Genomic DNA, 15,476 nt, shown 5'->3' with positions numbered 1-15,476 from the left:
GAGAGGACAAGGGAGTCCGCCCCCTTGGGACTCCTCCCACGAGGAGCTCGAACAGTTCATCCACTTTACCAACACCTTCCACCCCAACCTTAAGTTTACCTGGACCATCTCTAATACCTCTCTCCCCTTCCTGGACCTCTCTGTCTCCATATCGGGCAACCACCTAGAAACCGATATTCATTTCAAGCCCACCGACTCCCACAGCTACCTGGAATACTCCAACTCCCACCCACCTTCCTGCAAAAATGCTATCCCCTATTCCCAATTCCTTCACCTCCACCGCATCTGCTCCCAGGATGAGGCATTCTACTCCCGTACATCTCAGTTGTCCTCGTTTTTCAAGGACCGTAACTTCCCTCCCTCAGTGGTCGAGAACGCCCTCAACCGTGTCTCCCACATCTCCCGCAACTCATCCCTCACACCCCGTCCACGCAATAAGAACCAAAAAAGAATCCCCCTTGTCCTCACGTACCACCCCACCAACCTCCAGATCCAACGCATCATCCTCCGACACTTCCGCCATCTGCAATCCGACCCCACCACCAAAGACATCTTTCCCTCCCCACCCTTATCTGCTTTCCGGAGGGACAACTCTCTCCGTGACTCCCTTGTCCGCTCCACACTCCCCTCCAGCTCCACCACACCCGGCACTTTTCCCTGCAACCGCAGGAAGTGCTACACCTGCCCCCATACCTCCTCCCTCACCCCCATCCCAGGCCCCAAGAAGACTTTCCACATCAAGCAGATGTTCACCATGCACATCTGCCAATGTGGTATACTGCATCCGCTGTACCCGGTGTGGCTCCCTCTACATCGGGGAAACCAAGCGGAGGCTCAGGGACCGCTTTGCAGAACAACCATGCTCGGTTCGCAATAAACAACTGCACCTCCCAGTCGCGAACCATTTCAACTCCCCCTCCCATTCCTCAGACGACATGTCCATCCTGGGCCTCCTACAGTGCCACAACGATGCCACCCGAAGGTTGCAGGAACAGCAACTCATATTCCGCTTGGGAACCCTGCAGCCCAATGGTATCAATGTGGATTTCACAACCTTCAAAATCTCCCCTCCCCCTACCGCATCCCAAAACCAGTCCAGCTCGTCCCTGCCTCCCTAACCTGTCCTTCCTCCCACCTATCCCCTCCTCCCACCTCAAGCCGCACCCCCATCTCCTTCTGACTAACCTCATCCCGCCCCCTTGACCTGTCCGTCCTCCCTGGACTGACTTATCCCCTCCCTAACTCCCCACCTACACTCACCTTTATTGGCTCCATCCCTGCCTCTTCGACCTGTTTGTTTCCTCTCCACCTATCCTCTCCTCTATCCATCTTCTATCCGCCTCCCACTCTCTCCCTATTTATTTCAGAACCCTGTTCCCCTCCCCCTTTTCTGATGAAGGGTCTCGGCCCAAAACGTCAGCCTTTCTGCTCCTATGATGCTGCTTGGCCTGCTGTGTTCATCCAGCCCTGCACCTTGAAAACATTGCAGCTGCTTTTATTTAGTTGGAAGATAATTTTGATCCAGATTTCCTCCCACCCACAATTTTCCCCCTTTTCCTATCAGTATATGCTACAGCAGCCTCCAAGATTACATTCAGATGATCATATTTAAGACTAGGCTGCAAACATTTCCAGACTCTGCTTTGGAATGACGTCATCATGACTGGGATAGATCTTGCCTGATTCATGCATGCTCTTTCCTATGGGCATCAACAAAGAGTAGGAAAGAACACGAAATATGTACTTCCAAGTCGACACTTTGTCGTGATTGCACACCTTGCCAATGGGAATACCACTAATATTAGATTCTGTTTCCACCAGTTGCTTTGCTAGAAGTCATATTGAATGCCTTAACTCGAGATTTATCCCTACCTAAGAGAAAAAGCAAGGAGCCTCTTGCAGCGTCTCACTGATAATTATACTTGTTTGCAGGTAGCTTGGTATAGTACATATTTCTGTTCAAGAATTAAAGTGTTATTCTTTGCTGAAATTTGCATTTGTTTTAACTGGGTAATCTGGGAAATGATGCAAATGGGATTAATTCATTATTTTTGGCTGATCATTTCAGACTGAGGTGAGGAAAAAATTACTTCTTTCAAAGTCGTAAATCCACGGAATTCTGTACCCCTAGAAGGTTGTAGATGCTCCATTGTTCAATACATTTGAAAGCTTGCCTCTGAAGGGATCAGCGAATATAGGGCAACAGGCAGGAAGGTGGAACTGAAGCCCAAGATCAGCATTGACCATAGTGGTGGAACTGGTTCGTCAGGCCAGTATGGTCTATTCCTGTCTGGTATCTTGTTCTGAATAGAGTTAGTGATTAGTCAATTGTACTAACTGTTGCTGTTAAACTGGGCAGGAACATGGAACTAAAATGATTGTTCGTCTGGTTTGGCTAATTGAAGTGTATTAGTAACAGGTTGGTTTTCAGAGATGTTTTGAGAAGCACAAGTGTTTTGCAAAATTTTTTAAAGTACGTGGTGCCGCCAAGTTATTTGGAGCCTTTTGTTGTTCATGTAGGGACATTTGATCAACAAAGGTTGAGTTTTCCAGTGTATTTGAGATATCAGTTGTGAACTTCTTTATATACTATGCTCCTGAGATTTTGGCTATAGACTTGTTTACCACATCTGTCCAATTCTAGGCTTGTCTGATATTTGGCCTCTTGCTTTTGTTTCATGACCAATTTTTGTATTGGTTGGGAATTCTTTAGGGCAGAATGCTGTGGCCCTGAGAAGTAAAGATAAGTGAATTCTGCTTTGCAAAGCATGTCCAATGTTTCAAGGCATTATCAGTGGAATCTTACATACACTTGCTTCTGGTTGAGTGCAATTGTTGATGCTTGATGTTCAAATGAAGTAGAAGCTCATCAGAATGCTTTTATTGACCTTGTTATGGACCAGACCAAACCCCCTCAAAATATATTCGGAAGATAGTCTCGACCTTAGTTTTTTTCTTCTTTTAAAGCTAAGTATTAGGTGTTGTATTCTAGATGCAATTTGATTGGTCAAACTATTGACTTTAAACAAAACATGCTATATTTTTACACTACAGTTAAACTGTAACTCTATTGAAATGCTTAATGAAATAATTAGAATCCCTACAGTGTGGAAACAGGCCCTTCAGCCCAACAAGTCCACACCGAACCTCAGAGCATCCCACCCAGATCCATCCCCCTATGACCCACCTAATATACACCCTCTACCTCCCTGAACACTCCGGGCAATTTTGCATGGCCAATCCGCCTAACTACTACTACTACTACGACTACTACTAATCAACTGTTCTAATACAGTAACATCCCATAAACACACCCTTGATGAAGGCTAATTCAGTAAAATTGTTTCACATGCAATTCTAGCAATGAAAAGAGAACCCCAGCTTTTCGCTGTAACAGAGAGGGAAATAAGAACTTCCATATCCAGCTTCAATACCCCAGCAACTGCAGAAAGCTAAAACTAACAATACTGGTTCTGTGGGATTTTGACCCCACACATTCAGGCTGCTTCTATTGTTCCAAAGTTTTAATAAAAAAACACCCCAATAACTCATAAGCATTTTCCTTTATTGGCTTTGAGCAGACTGCTCATCACCTCTGTCTCAACTTTTCTTCATAAAAAAAGCCAGGACAAAATATGCGTCTTAAAGCCATAGTATTGTCACAGCTTTGTTATCAAAAGTTGCCCATTGCTCAACATGAATCACACTAAGTCTTCATAATTTTCATGGAATAAATATGGGCAGCCAGTGACTCAATGGTTAGCACTGCTGCCTCACAATGCCAGAGACTTGGGTTCAATTCCACCCTTGAGTGACTGTGTGGAGTTTGCACATTCTCCCCATGTCTGCATGGGTGTGCTCCAGTTTCCTCCTACAGTCCAAAGATGTTCAGGCTGATGGATTGGCAGTGCTAAATTGGCCATAGTGTCCAGGCCAGGTGGACTAGCCATGGTAAATGCAGGGTTATAGTGGGGAGGGTCATGTAGAGTCGATTGGCCAAATGGTCTGCTTCCACACTATAGGGATTCTACAGTTCTATCGAAACAAAATTGCCAGATAAGCATAATTTCATTGCTTTGTATTTGCGTCGTTGGCTGTATAATTAATCCACTGACATTATAGCACAGTGTTGATATGTAAGTACATTATGCATGTTAGCAGTTTGAATTTTTAGTTCGGTGCCATATGGATTTATACCACTAGGTGGACCCATTAAATCTGATTTGTTCTCAATATTTCTGGAACGTGTTTTGAGCAAGACTTAATTTTCACAGTCCTTTGTTAAACCTCTGGTCACATCTCATATAGTGGCATGTTATTGGAACCAGATTAAATATGGATTTGCAAGAAATTCTTCACGTTTCTATATAGTTGCAAATCCTAGAAACATAAAATGCTGCGAATGCATATCTGGAAGTTAGCTTCTGAAAAGAGAAATGTTAATCTACAGAATTTTACCAGTACTTTGGGGACAGGTTGGATCGTAGAAAGAGGTCAGCATGTCTGCTATCTTTCTGCTGCTCTGCCATTTTTGTCAGCAGGGGCTAAGATGGCAGATGAGCCACCCACCTGGAGCTTAATTTGAATCACATTTGACTAATTGTTGATGTTCTCATTTCTGTCAGCATTGCGCCTATGCCAGGCAGGGCTAGGGAAGGGGAGAGTATACTACTAAATGGGGAGACTATACGGTAAAACGTGGAGACCAGGCTCTTTGGGTGTGTGGGGAGAGGTGACCTCCTTTTATAGGCACATTTTGTCCATGGAGGGGACTCCCTAGCAGCAATGCCCTCCTCATTAACAATGCTGCCTGGCCATTAGAAGTGGGTTTCAGCAGACAAAACAACTCTCAACCCCTCAGCCCTTATTGCAGATGCCGTTTATCGAAGTACCTGCAATGGCTGTTGCCTGTGGTGGCATTGCTGAGGCTGCTAAAGACTGTTCCTCAGTTGGCTTGACAGTTGTTGAGTCAGACCCCACTGTCCATAGAGGCCTCAGTAATACAAGTCAGCAGATATTTTGGGTGTAGAACTGGAGGTTGGAAGGTGAGGACGCTCCTTTGAGTAGACAAAATGAGATCGAGAAGAAGGGAAATTCTGGTTCCTATCACAGAGGTAATTAATACTTTCGTAATCTGCAAAACAGAAGAATCAGCGATTGAAACATTAACCTGCCATTTCCTTTGTAAAACAATCCCTCAGCATTCTTAGTGAAATTTCTGTTTCTACTTTAAAGAACTTACCTGAAATCTATTTCAATAGTCATCTTAAATCAGTCGATACCCTATGTCACTTTTGACAGTTCCTTCCATTGCTTTGCAAATAATTAGGAGTGGCCTGATAGGGCAGTAAAAGACCGGATCAGATTTGCCCTACAATATGTAGAATTAATTTTGTTAAAAACTCTTGTATCCCGAGCCCCCCCAGTTTGATTCGATTTTTGGAACCGAGTACCAAGGGAGTGATATATCGTTTGACTTGAGGAACATTTTATATTTTATCATGAAAAAAAGATAGGTTTCTTGTCTTCAACTTGGGATTTAAGAGAAGTGTAATCAGAATGGAGTTGTAGGTAACGCAGCTGGTAGGATTGTGTGAAATAGGCCATTCAGCTCATTGAGTCTGCTGTTCCATCCTCAATTTCACTTTTTCTCCATTCTAATAGTACTCAGCTTCTTAATTATTCCTGCCAAAGTGCATAACCTCCTATTTTCCTACATTATATTCCTTATGCTAAATTTTTGCCTACTCGCTTAGCTCGTCCACATCACTCTGTAGATTTCTTGTGTCATCCTTACCACTTCCCTACTCCCCTATTTTTGTGTAACGTGCAAACTTAGCTATAGTAAGTTCACTTTCATCATTTGAGTCATTAATATTGTAAATAATTGTGGTGCCAGAACTGATTTCTGTGGCACCTCACCTGTTATAGTTTGCCATCCTGAAAATGTCCCCCCTTATCCCAACTCAATTTCCACTTTGTTGGTTAATTCTCTGTCCATGCTAATCTGCTACCGCCAACACCATTAGCCTTTAACTTAAGTAGCCTAATCTCTGGTATGTGTGGCCTTCTGATATTAGATCTGCTGCTCCTTCTTTATTCTGCTTGTAGCTTTCTCAAACAATCCTAATATGTCAAGCACGATTTCGCCTTCGTGAAGTGTTGCTGACTCTGTTTGATCATATTATGTATTTCTAAATGCTCTGCTATTGCATCCTTTATAATAGACTCTTAACATTTTCACAATAATGGGCATTAAGCTAATTGGCCTATAGTTACTTTTTTGTCTCTTTCCCCTTTTTAATGGTACCTTTTTTTGTCTCTTTCCCTTTTTGACTAACAGTGTTACATTGGTAGTTTCCAATCCATCGACATTATTCCAGAATCCAAGGATTTTTGGGCAATTGCTCCCAGTCCATCCACTATATCTGTAGCTGCTGCTTTTATTACACTAAGATGCAACCATTCTTATCCAGGCAACCGATCAGATTTTTAGTCCATTAGTTTCCCTACTACCTTTTCTCATGTAGAGGCACAGTTGAAGCATTGGAGGAAGCTTGCAAGTCTGTAACCATCTCATCTATCCAATCTTTGATGCACCACCAGCCCTCCATGTGACAGACTCTGTAAATCACACATTGGACTTATCATTCGTCTCAGAACCCACTGAACCAGAGTGGTAGCAGGTCATCATCAATCTCTCGGGACTACTTAAGAATAAGGAAAAAGACTTTTCAAAATCAAAGATTCATTGGCATAATTCTGATAGTGCCTTGAGTCATGGATTTACAAATTGGAAAGCAGCGGAAATAACCTGCTGGTGGAACTGCCTTAAATAACCAACTGTTGACTTCCTTTTATATGTCAAATCATTAATCCATTGTGTTATGAATCTGGTTCTTAGTGATCACAATGTGTCTGTTGACAGCGTGGTCAAATTCAAACGGTAAATCAGAACTAGAACTGAGTTATAGAATAATCAAGAACCAAAGATCTTTCAGAGATAGTAGGAACTGCAGATGCTGAAGAATCTGAGATAACCAGATGTAGAGCTGGATGAACACAGCAGGCCAAGCAGCATCAGAGGAGCAGGAAGGCTGACATTTCGGGCCTAGACCCTTCTTCAGAAATTCTGAAGAAGGATCTAGGCCCGAAACGTCAACCAAAAACCTTTGGTTACCATGTTAGTTTGTAAAATCTCTGTGTGAAGAGAATGGTGCTGCTCCCTGAGGAATTGAGGAGTTTTTGATTCAAGTTCTTATTGCTTATCAGTTGTCTCTAACTCGACTTTGTGCTTGTTTCTTCCCATCAGCTTAATCTTCAAATTTGTATTTTAAACAGGTTGAAGCCCAAATAGTATTACATTGCCGTGGGTTTTTACTTCAGTTATATTCACTGCAGTCTGTTAATTTTCAGAAATGTGCAATTTACCACTGAAGAAGTGGGAATTAAGAGTCTTGCTTATTGTGTTCATCACCAAAAGTCGTCTTTGCACGGATTTCAAACAATTATAACTCTGAGATAAGACAATAGAAAGAATTAAATGTAAACTGAATTAACAAAGTAATGATTCTGTTACCCTAATAGAATAATTTAATCTGCTTTTACCATTTTCTTGTATAGGGTACCAGAATTTGTCAGAGAAAAGCGGTTTGGAAATTGGTTGAAGGATGCACGTGATTGGGCAATTTCCCGGAACAGATACTGGGGTACTCCTATCCCTTTATGGGTTAGCGAAGACTTTGAGGAAGTAAGTAATTAAGTGATCCACCATAATCAGAATTTTTGTTTCCTTCAAGTAGAAGTTAGCAGAGATCTCAACATGTTTCTAAGGTACTTTGAATTAAATTAACTGTAAATGCAAATTTTCTGACAATTATACCAATTTCATCGGACATTAATGTTATGTGCGAGCAACATGGAGTTGAATGACAAAAGTACTTTCCACCCTTCTTTGCACACTACCCCTACCTTCAATTTCTAATGTAAGGCCCGCGGTGTAACTATGTCAATACAGTGTGGAGCTGGAGGAACACAGCGGGTCAGGCAGATCAGTGGAGCAGGAGAGTCGATATTTCGGGCCTCGGCCCTTCATTGTGATGGAGGAGGGTGAAGGAAGTTGGGGAATAAATAGAAGGGAGAGGGGTGGGGCTGGGGGAAGGTAGGTGGGATGGCAATAGGTGGATACAAGTAGGGGTAGTGGGGATTGGTCAATGGGAAGGGTGGGGCGGATAGATGGAGAAGTAGGTGGACAGGTTGGTCTCAGGTCAAGGAGGCAGGGATGAGAGGGAGGGTTGGACATGGAATGAGGCCGGGTGTGGGAAGATTTTGAAACTGGTGAATTCTATGTTAAGGCCATTGGGCTGTAGGCTGTCAAGGTGGAATATGAGGTGTTGTTCCTCCAGTTTGCATGTGGCGTCATTGTGGCACAGGAGGAGGCCCAGGATGGACGTGTCACCAAGGGAGTGGGAGGGGGAGTTAAAAAGGTTTGCAAATGGAAGGTGTTGTTGCTTATAGTGTATGGAGTGCAGGTGCTTTACTAATCTGTCACCGAGTCTACGCTTGGTTTCACCGATATAGAGGAGGCGATATCGGGGGCAACAATACAGTAGACTGGGTTGAAGGATGTACAGGTGAACTCCTGTTAGATTTGGAAGGTTTGTCTTGGGCCTTGGATGGAGGTGAGAGGGGAAGTATAGCGGCACGTGTAGCATTGTCCTGCAGTTACAGAGAAAGGTGTCGGGTGTGGTGGCGTTGGTGGGGAGTGTGGAGTGGACGAGGGAGTCATCGGAGAGAGCAGGCCCTATGAAAGGTAGATAGGGGTGGGGAGGGAAATATCTCTTTGGTGGGGTCAGATTGTCAGTGGCAGAAGTGGTTGAGGTTGATGCGTTGGATGTGGAGGTTGGTGGGGTGGTATGTAAGCACCAGGGGTGCTCTGTCTTTATTTTTGTTGGGGTAGGGGGTTTGAGGACAGAAGTGCAGGACCCGCAAGAGATGCAGTTGAGGGCATTTTCGATGAATGGAGGGGGGAAATTGTGGTCCTTGAAGTAGGAGGACCACTGAGATGTCTGGGAGTAGAACGCTCTGTCTTGGGAGCAGATGTGGCAGAGGCAGAGGAATTGGGAGTAAAGGATCACATTCTTGCAGGAGGGTGGGTGAGAGGAGGTGGAGTCTAAGTAGCTATGGGAGTTGGTGGGTTTGAAATAGATGTCAGTGCTGAGATCGTTACTGGATATGGAGACAGAGAGGTCCAGGAAGGGGAGGAAGGAATCAGAGATGATCCAGGTGAATTTGAGGTTGGAGTGAAATATGTTGGTAAAGTTGATGAACTGTGCAAGCTCCTCATGGGAGCATGAGGCAGCGCTGAAACAGTCATCGGTGTAGTGGAGGAGGATGTTAGGGATGGTGCCGGTGTAACAGTAGAGGAGGGACTACTCTGCATATCCTTCGAAGAGGCAGGCATAGCTCGGACCCATACGGGTGCCCATAACCACCCCTTTGGTTTGTAGGAAGTGGGAGGAGTTAAAGGAACATTTGTTGAAGATAAGAACAATTCTGTTAAGCGGATGAGGGTGTCGCTGGAGGGGGACTGGTTGGGCCTGCGGGACAGGAAGAAGCAGAGGGCTTTTAGGCCATCTGCATGGGGGATACAAGTGTACAGGAATTGGATGTCCATGGTGAGGTAACAATGTGGCAGCTTTCCTTTCTATTAAAGGGGAGGGAAGTAGGTAGGTGAATTCTCATTGTGTAATTTTCATTGAACTGCTCATGTAAAGTTATTAAAGGAAGTGGACCTGCCTGCCGTCTTAGAAACTAGTAGTATTTTATCTAGCAAATACCAGCACTGAGAATAAAAATGGGGATAAATTTGTCCTAAATTATCACCCCCAAAAAACCCTGCTGCAGCCGTGTGATCTCCTGGGTGATACCAAGTATTCAGACAAGTTACTATAAGAAATAGGAACAGGAGCAGCCCATCCTGCCCCTCCACCCTGCTCTATCATTCAATAGGATCAGGGCTGATCCAATGATGTTCAAATCCATTTCCTGCCCTTCCCCAAAACCCTTGATTTCCCCTATTCTTGAAGAATCTATCCATCTCAGCCTTAAATGTACACAAGGACTCTTCGCTGACAGCTCTCTGTGGCAGAGAGTTCCATAGACTCTCAACCCTCAGAGAAGAAACTCCTCCTCATCCTGGTTTAAATTGGTGCCCCTTTATTGTGAGACCATACCCTCTGGATCTAAATTCTCCTGTGAGTGGAAACATCCTCTGAGCATTTACCCTGTCGAGCCCTTTAAGAATCTGATGTGTTTTAATGAGATCACCTCTCATTCTTCTAAATCCCAGAGAATAGAGTCTCATTCTGTTTAGCCTTTGCTAATAAAACAGTCCTTCCATACCAGGGATCATCCTAATGAACCTTCTCGAAACTGCCGCCAATGAAATGATATCTTCAACTGAGGGCATCAAAACTGCTCAGAGTACTCCAGATGCAGTCACATGAGCACCTTGTACCTTGGCAGCACGACTTCCCCAATTCTATACTCCAACCCCCTTGAAATAAGGCCTGCATTGTATTAACCTTCCTGATTACCTGCTGCACCCATGTGCTGGCTTTCTTTGTTTTGTGCACAAGTATCCATAAGTCCCTTTTGTGTTTGCAGCTTTCTACATTTTTTTTCTCAATTTAGATAATATTCTATTTTTTTGTTCTCCCTTCCAAAATGAACAACATCACATTTTCCCATGTGATAATCCATTTGCCAACTTTTTGCCCACTTATTTAACCTATCAGTATCTCTCTGTGAACTGTATCCCTCTCTCAATCTACCTTGCAGCCTATTTTTGGTCATCTGCACATTTGGCTTTAGCATATTCAGTTCCTTCTTCCAAGTCATTAATGTACATTGACAAAAAGTATCCAGTCCCAGCATGATCCCTGTGGAACCTCACAGGTCACCAACCTGGGGGATAAAGACCCCTTATCTCCACTTGCTTTTTACTGCCTATGAGCCAGTTCTGTATCCAATACTGCCCCTAACACCATAGGCTCTTATGACATAACATTTTACAAGATACCTTGTCGAATGCCTTCTGGAAGTCCAAATACAGTGCATTTTCTGGTTCCCCTCTATCCAGTCTGGTTGAGACTTCCTCAGAAAACCTCTAATAAATTAGTCAACCACAATTTCCCTTACTTGAAGCCATGTTGACTCTACTTGATCAGGTTAAGATTTTACAAATGTTCTGCTATTACTTCCTTAAGCATTGATTCCAAAGCTGTTCCAACAATAGATGTAAGGCTGTTTGGCTGAATGTTACCTGCTTTCTGTCTCCATTTTTGAATAGGGATGTTTACCATTAGCAGTTTTCCAATCCTCTGGTAATTCTCCAGAACCCAATGATTTTTGGGAAATTACAACCCTTGAATCCAAATCTGTAGTGATCTCTTTTAGGATCCTCAGATACAAGCCATCAGAGCTAGGGGACCTATCTGCTTCTAGCCCTATCAGTTTGGCTTATAGGACTACTTTAGTGATGGTACTTAATTCCTCCCCTGTGCCCTTTAGTATGAATGGAATGTTCAAAGTATCTTCCATTTTAAAGACTGAGGCAAATTATCTGTTTACTTCCTCTGCTACTTCCTTTTTCCCTCAGACAGTGACCCCAGATTAATTTTCAAGGGTGCTTATGTTTACTTTGACAGGTCTTTTTTTTATATACATTTAAATAATCTCTTATTGTCAGTTTTTATATTCCTTGCTCATTTGCCCTCATAGTTTATTTTCTCTTCTTTAAAAAATCTTTTTAGTACTCCTTTGCTAGATTCTGAATTTATCCCAATCTTCAGGGCTATCACTGACTTTCGCCTCCTAATATGTGTTCTCTTTCAACTTAATACTCTCCTTAATTTCTTTGGTTAGCCATAGTTGGTTTATTTCTCTTTTAGAATGTTTCCTCCTTACTGGGATGTATTTTTGCTGAGAGTCATGAATTACCTCCTTAAATGCCTGATACTACTTGCTTACTGTCATTTCTGTCAATCTGTTCACTTGAGCTAATTGTATCCTCATTTCATTGCAATTCTCTTCGTTTAAGTTAAACACTGTTGTTTCCAACCCAAGTTCCTCACTCTCAAACAGAATATTGAATTCACCGTATTATGATCATTGTTTCCTTGGAGATCTTTTACTCTGAGATCAGTTATTAAATCGGCCTCATTACCAGATCCAAGATAGCCTGCTCTCTGGTTGGTTGCGTGACAGATTACTGTAGGGAAATATAGCTGATGCACTCCATTGATGTCTCATTATAAACAAAACCTGTCTAACACATTTTATGACTAGAATGTGTATTAAAGATGCCTTATCTCATTAAAGGATAATTTGCTGCAAAGCTGAACATCAAAATAAATGATTTATGAAACATTCTGGCAGATTTTACTTCTGTGGTGTTAACAGATCTGGGAGCTGCCTTTTGATTTTGAGTCTGTTGTCAGCATTGCAATATGATGAAACTATAGGCAGAGATCTACATCTTTTTATCTGTGGTGCAATAGGGGAGGCGATGGCCTAGTGGTATTATCACTAGACTGTTAATCCAGAGACCCAGGTAATATCCTGGGAACGCAGGTTGAAATCCCGCCACGACAGATAGTGCAATTTGAAAACAATTTTTAAAGATTTAGAATTAAGAGTGTAATTATGACCATGAATCCGTTGCTGATTGTTGAAAAAACCCATCTGCATTACGAGTGTCCTTTTAGGGAAGGAAACTGCTACCTTCATCTGGTTTGGCCTACATGTGACTCCAGACCCTCATCAATGAGGTTGGCTCTTAAAAAAAACTGCCCTCTAGCCTCGCCAGCAACATCCTCATTCCATTAATGAATAAAAAAAGTCCTAAATTAGAATAAATGCTGCACCATTCCTAAAATTGCCCTAATTCACCTCTCTAAAGGTACTGAGATCTCTGTCTCACTTTGTGTATATATTACTCCAGAGTGCATTGATTGAATGAATGTGATTTTCCAAATTCTGATCAGTTTAATGAAATTTAGCTGTTTGTTAACTGAACATTTTTATTCACCTCCTTTTGATTATCTACAACAAAGTACTTGGGAGACTTCTTTGTACCAAATATCTTAATTTGTAGCACAATCTCATGACAGATGTCTAAAGTAACAATGATGTCATAGATGTCTGTCAAATGTTGTGTAATTAGTTTTTATACTCTTGTAACAACTTTTATGAGAACTCATTAGTTTTGGCGAAGGCACAGCACGACCATTGAAATAATAACATTAATTCTGATTTCGCGCTGCAGGTGCTGCCAGACCTGCTGAACTTTTCCAGCAATTTCTGTTTTTGTTTCTGATTCACAGCATTCACAGTCCTTTTGGTTTTTATTGAAATGCAGATACTTTTTCAAATGGACTTTTCCTGTAATACATGATGTCTATAAGTTAATTGAGGCTGCGTGTTATGTTTTGAAATCTAGGAAAGGATACTAAGTACAACTGCTGGTTACTTAGATAGTCGATGTTTTAATTTTCCAACATTCCCTCGATTCTGAAAAAAATCCCATCAATTTGGAAAACAGCGAACATGACTTCTCTGTTCAGAAAGGGAAGGAGTCAGGAAACCAGAAACTATAGGCTGTATAGCATTGGCTTATTTTTCAAAGGGGAAAATGCTGGAATCTATTTTTGAGGAGGTTATAACAAGATACTTTGAAAATCTCAATGAGGTCAGACAGAGTCAAGATGATTGTGAATAGGAAATCGTGTTTAACTAATTTATTAGACTGGTTTGAGTAAGTAACAGATGGCATTGATAAAGGAGACCCAGTAGAGACTGCCAGCAGGTACTTGACAAGGTGCCATGTCAAAGATTCACAAACCAAGAGCTTGTGGTATTGGTGTAACCTATCAGCAAGGATAAAAGATTGGTTCATGAAGAGAAAGCTTCGGGTTAGTATAAATAGGTTGTGTTTGGGATGGCAGGATGTGATGAGAGCCATGATCTTATTCAATACCTGAGCAAGCTAAAGAGGTGAATTTTATGCTGTCAGTTCATAGTTTTACCAGCATCTAGAATTGATTTGTTTGTAATAAATAGTCATTCTTGTTAAGAACAGAAACCTGGTCTATGTTTACATTTATAAAGAATTGGGTCAAAATGACAGATAAATTGGGAATTTTGCATAACTTTTTTTTAACTTTTGTGGTGACTCCGGGAATAGCTGACCATAATTTATAGTGTGCTACCTAGTGAGGGGTGACATTTACATATCTGTTCTTTACATGACGTGCATTAGAATCCTGGTTGTTTACCGTTGAATCTGAATTACAATCCAACTCGAGGTGATTTGATGAAATTCTCAATGCATCTGTGGGAGGAAAAAGTCTCAAAATAAAACCTGAAGCTAAATCCCTATAAGTCAGACATCTGTCACTGAAAAAATCTTTTATGTCTATTGTAACATGGAACATTTAAAGAAACTGCTCTGTTGTCATATTGACCTGATTTAGCAGGTGAAATGGTCTCTTGTAATCTTGCCTTTTCACTTTGTTTCTCCCTACACCTGTCTCCACACCCAGAACAGAGAATATCTCAAAATTATGATTAAAACTTTGATCTGGTGTTTAATCAATAGGTCAACAAATCAAGATGCTAGATTCATGTTTCATATCTGGAAGTTCTTTTTAATTTGCTGAGGGACATATTTCTTTGGAAACTGAACTAAAGCACACTGTTAATTAATTGCAGTCGCTATTCAACACAGCATGTCACAATGCAAATGCTTAGAGCTGCAAGATTGAAGTAAAATCGTTCTTTTATGGCAGACTCAGTAATTTGGAGCCTACAAGTCTGTGGAACTCCAAAGCACTGCTTGTGAGTGACCACCCAGCCTGGTTTCCTTGTTAGGATGAAGTGGAGTGTAGTTGTCATTGGGGCATTGCCAATGTGTCGTAATAATAAGCTGTATAATTTTATCCAGTTGGTTGCATTTCAACAGTATGTCTGTATATATTTTGAGCGTTGACTGTTGCTCGCACCCTAGTGAGTTCTCTACTCATGTCAAAGGATGGTATGCATTCACCATAATAAGGCAAAGAGAATATACTTGTGTGTTTTTTGTTTTGGATTGATTTACATATTCCTGCATATGATAGTTTTTGAGGCAAGAAGAAACAAATCCCTGAATGTATTTTGTAGTATATTGGTGCATCTTACCATAAAGTTTACCTCTAGATTGTATGCCAGCTGGGTTTAGCAAGAACTGCAGATGCTGAAGTCAGAGTCACTACAGTGTTAAACTGGAGGAACGTCGACTCTCCTGCTCTCCTGATGCTGCCTGACCTGCTGTGTCCCTCCAGCTCCACTCTGTATTGACTGATGCTACCTGCTTGTTGCTACTCTGTGTGATTACAGTTAATCAGAATTGCTTCATTCAAATTGTTTCTACT

The 15,476-nt window shown here is 41.9% G+C and overlaps 1 protein-coding gene across 1 annotated transcript in view; it reads left to right on the top strand.

Moving 5' to 3' along the window:
• The window catches only part of iars1 (isoleucyl-tRNA synthetase 1), a 125,975-nt gene that overhangs the window by 17,903 nt on the left and 92,596 nt on the right, over positions 1-15,476 (top strand). The window contains exon 3 of the mRNA XM_048606306.1: positions 7,624-7,750. Within this exon, the coding sequence (XP_048462263.1) occupies positions 7,624-7,750 (127 nt within the window). The remainder of the gene's footprint in view (positions 1-7,623; positions 7,751-15,476) is intronic.

This window comes from Rhincodon typus, chromosome 16 (genome assembly GCF_021869965.1).
Source record: "Rhincodon typus isolate 14 chromosome 16, sRhiTyp1.1, whole genome shotgun sequence".
In the NCBI taxonomy this organism is placed as follows: Eukaryota; Metazoa; Chordata; class Chondrichthyes; order Orectolobiformes; family Rhincodontidae; genus Rhincodon; species Rhincodon typus.
The sequence above is the reverse complement of the archived record's forward strand: the minus strand, read 5'-3'. Positions and strand labels throughout refer to the sequence as shown.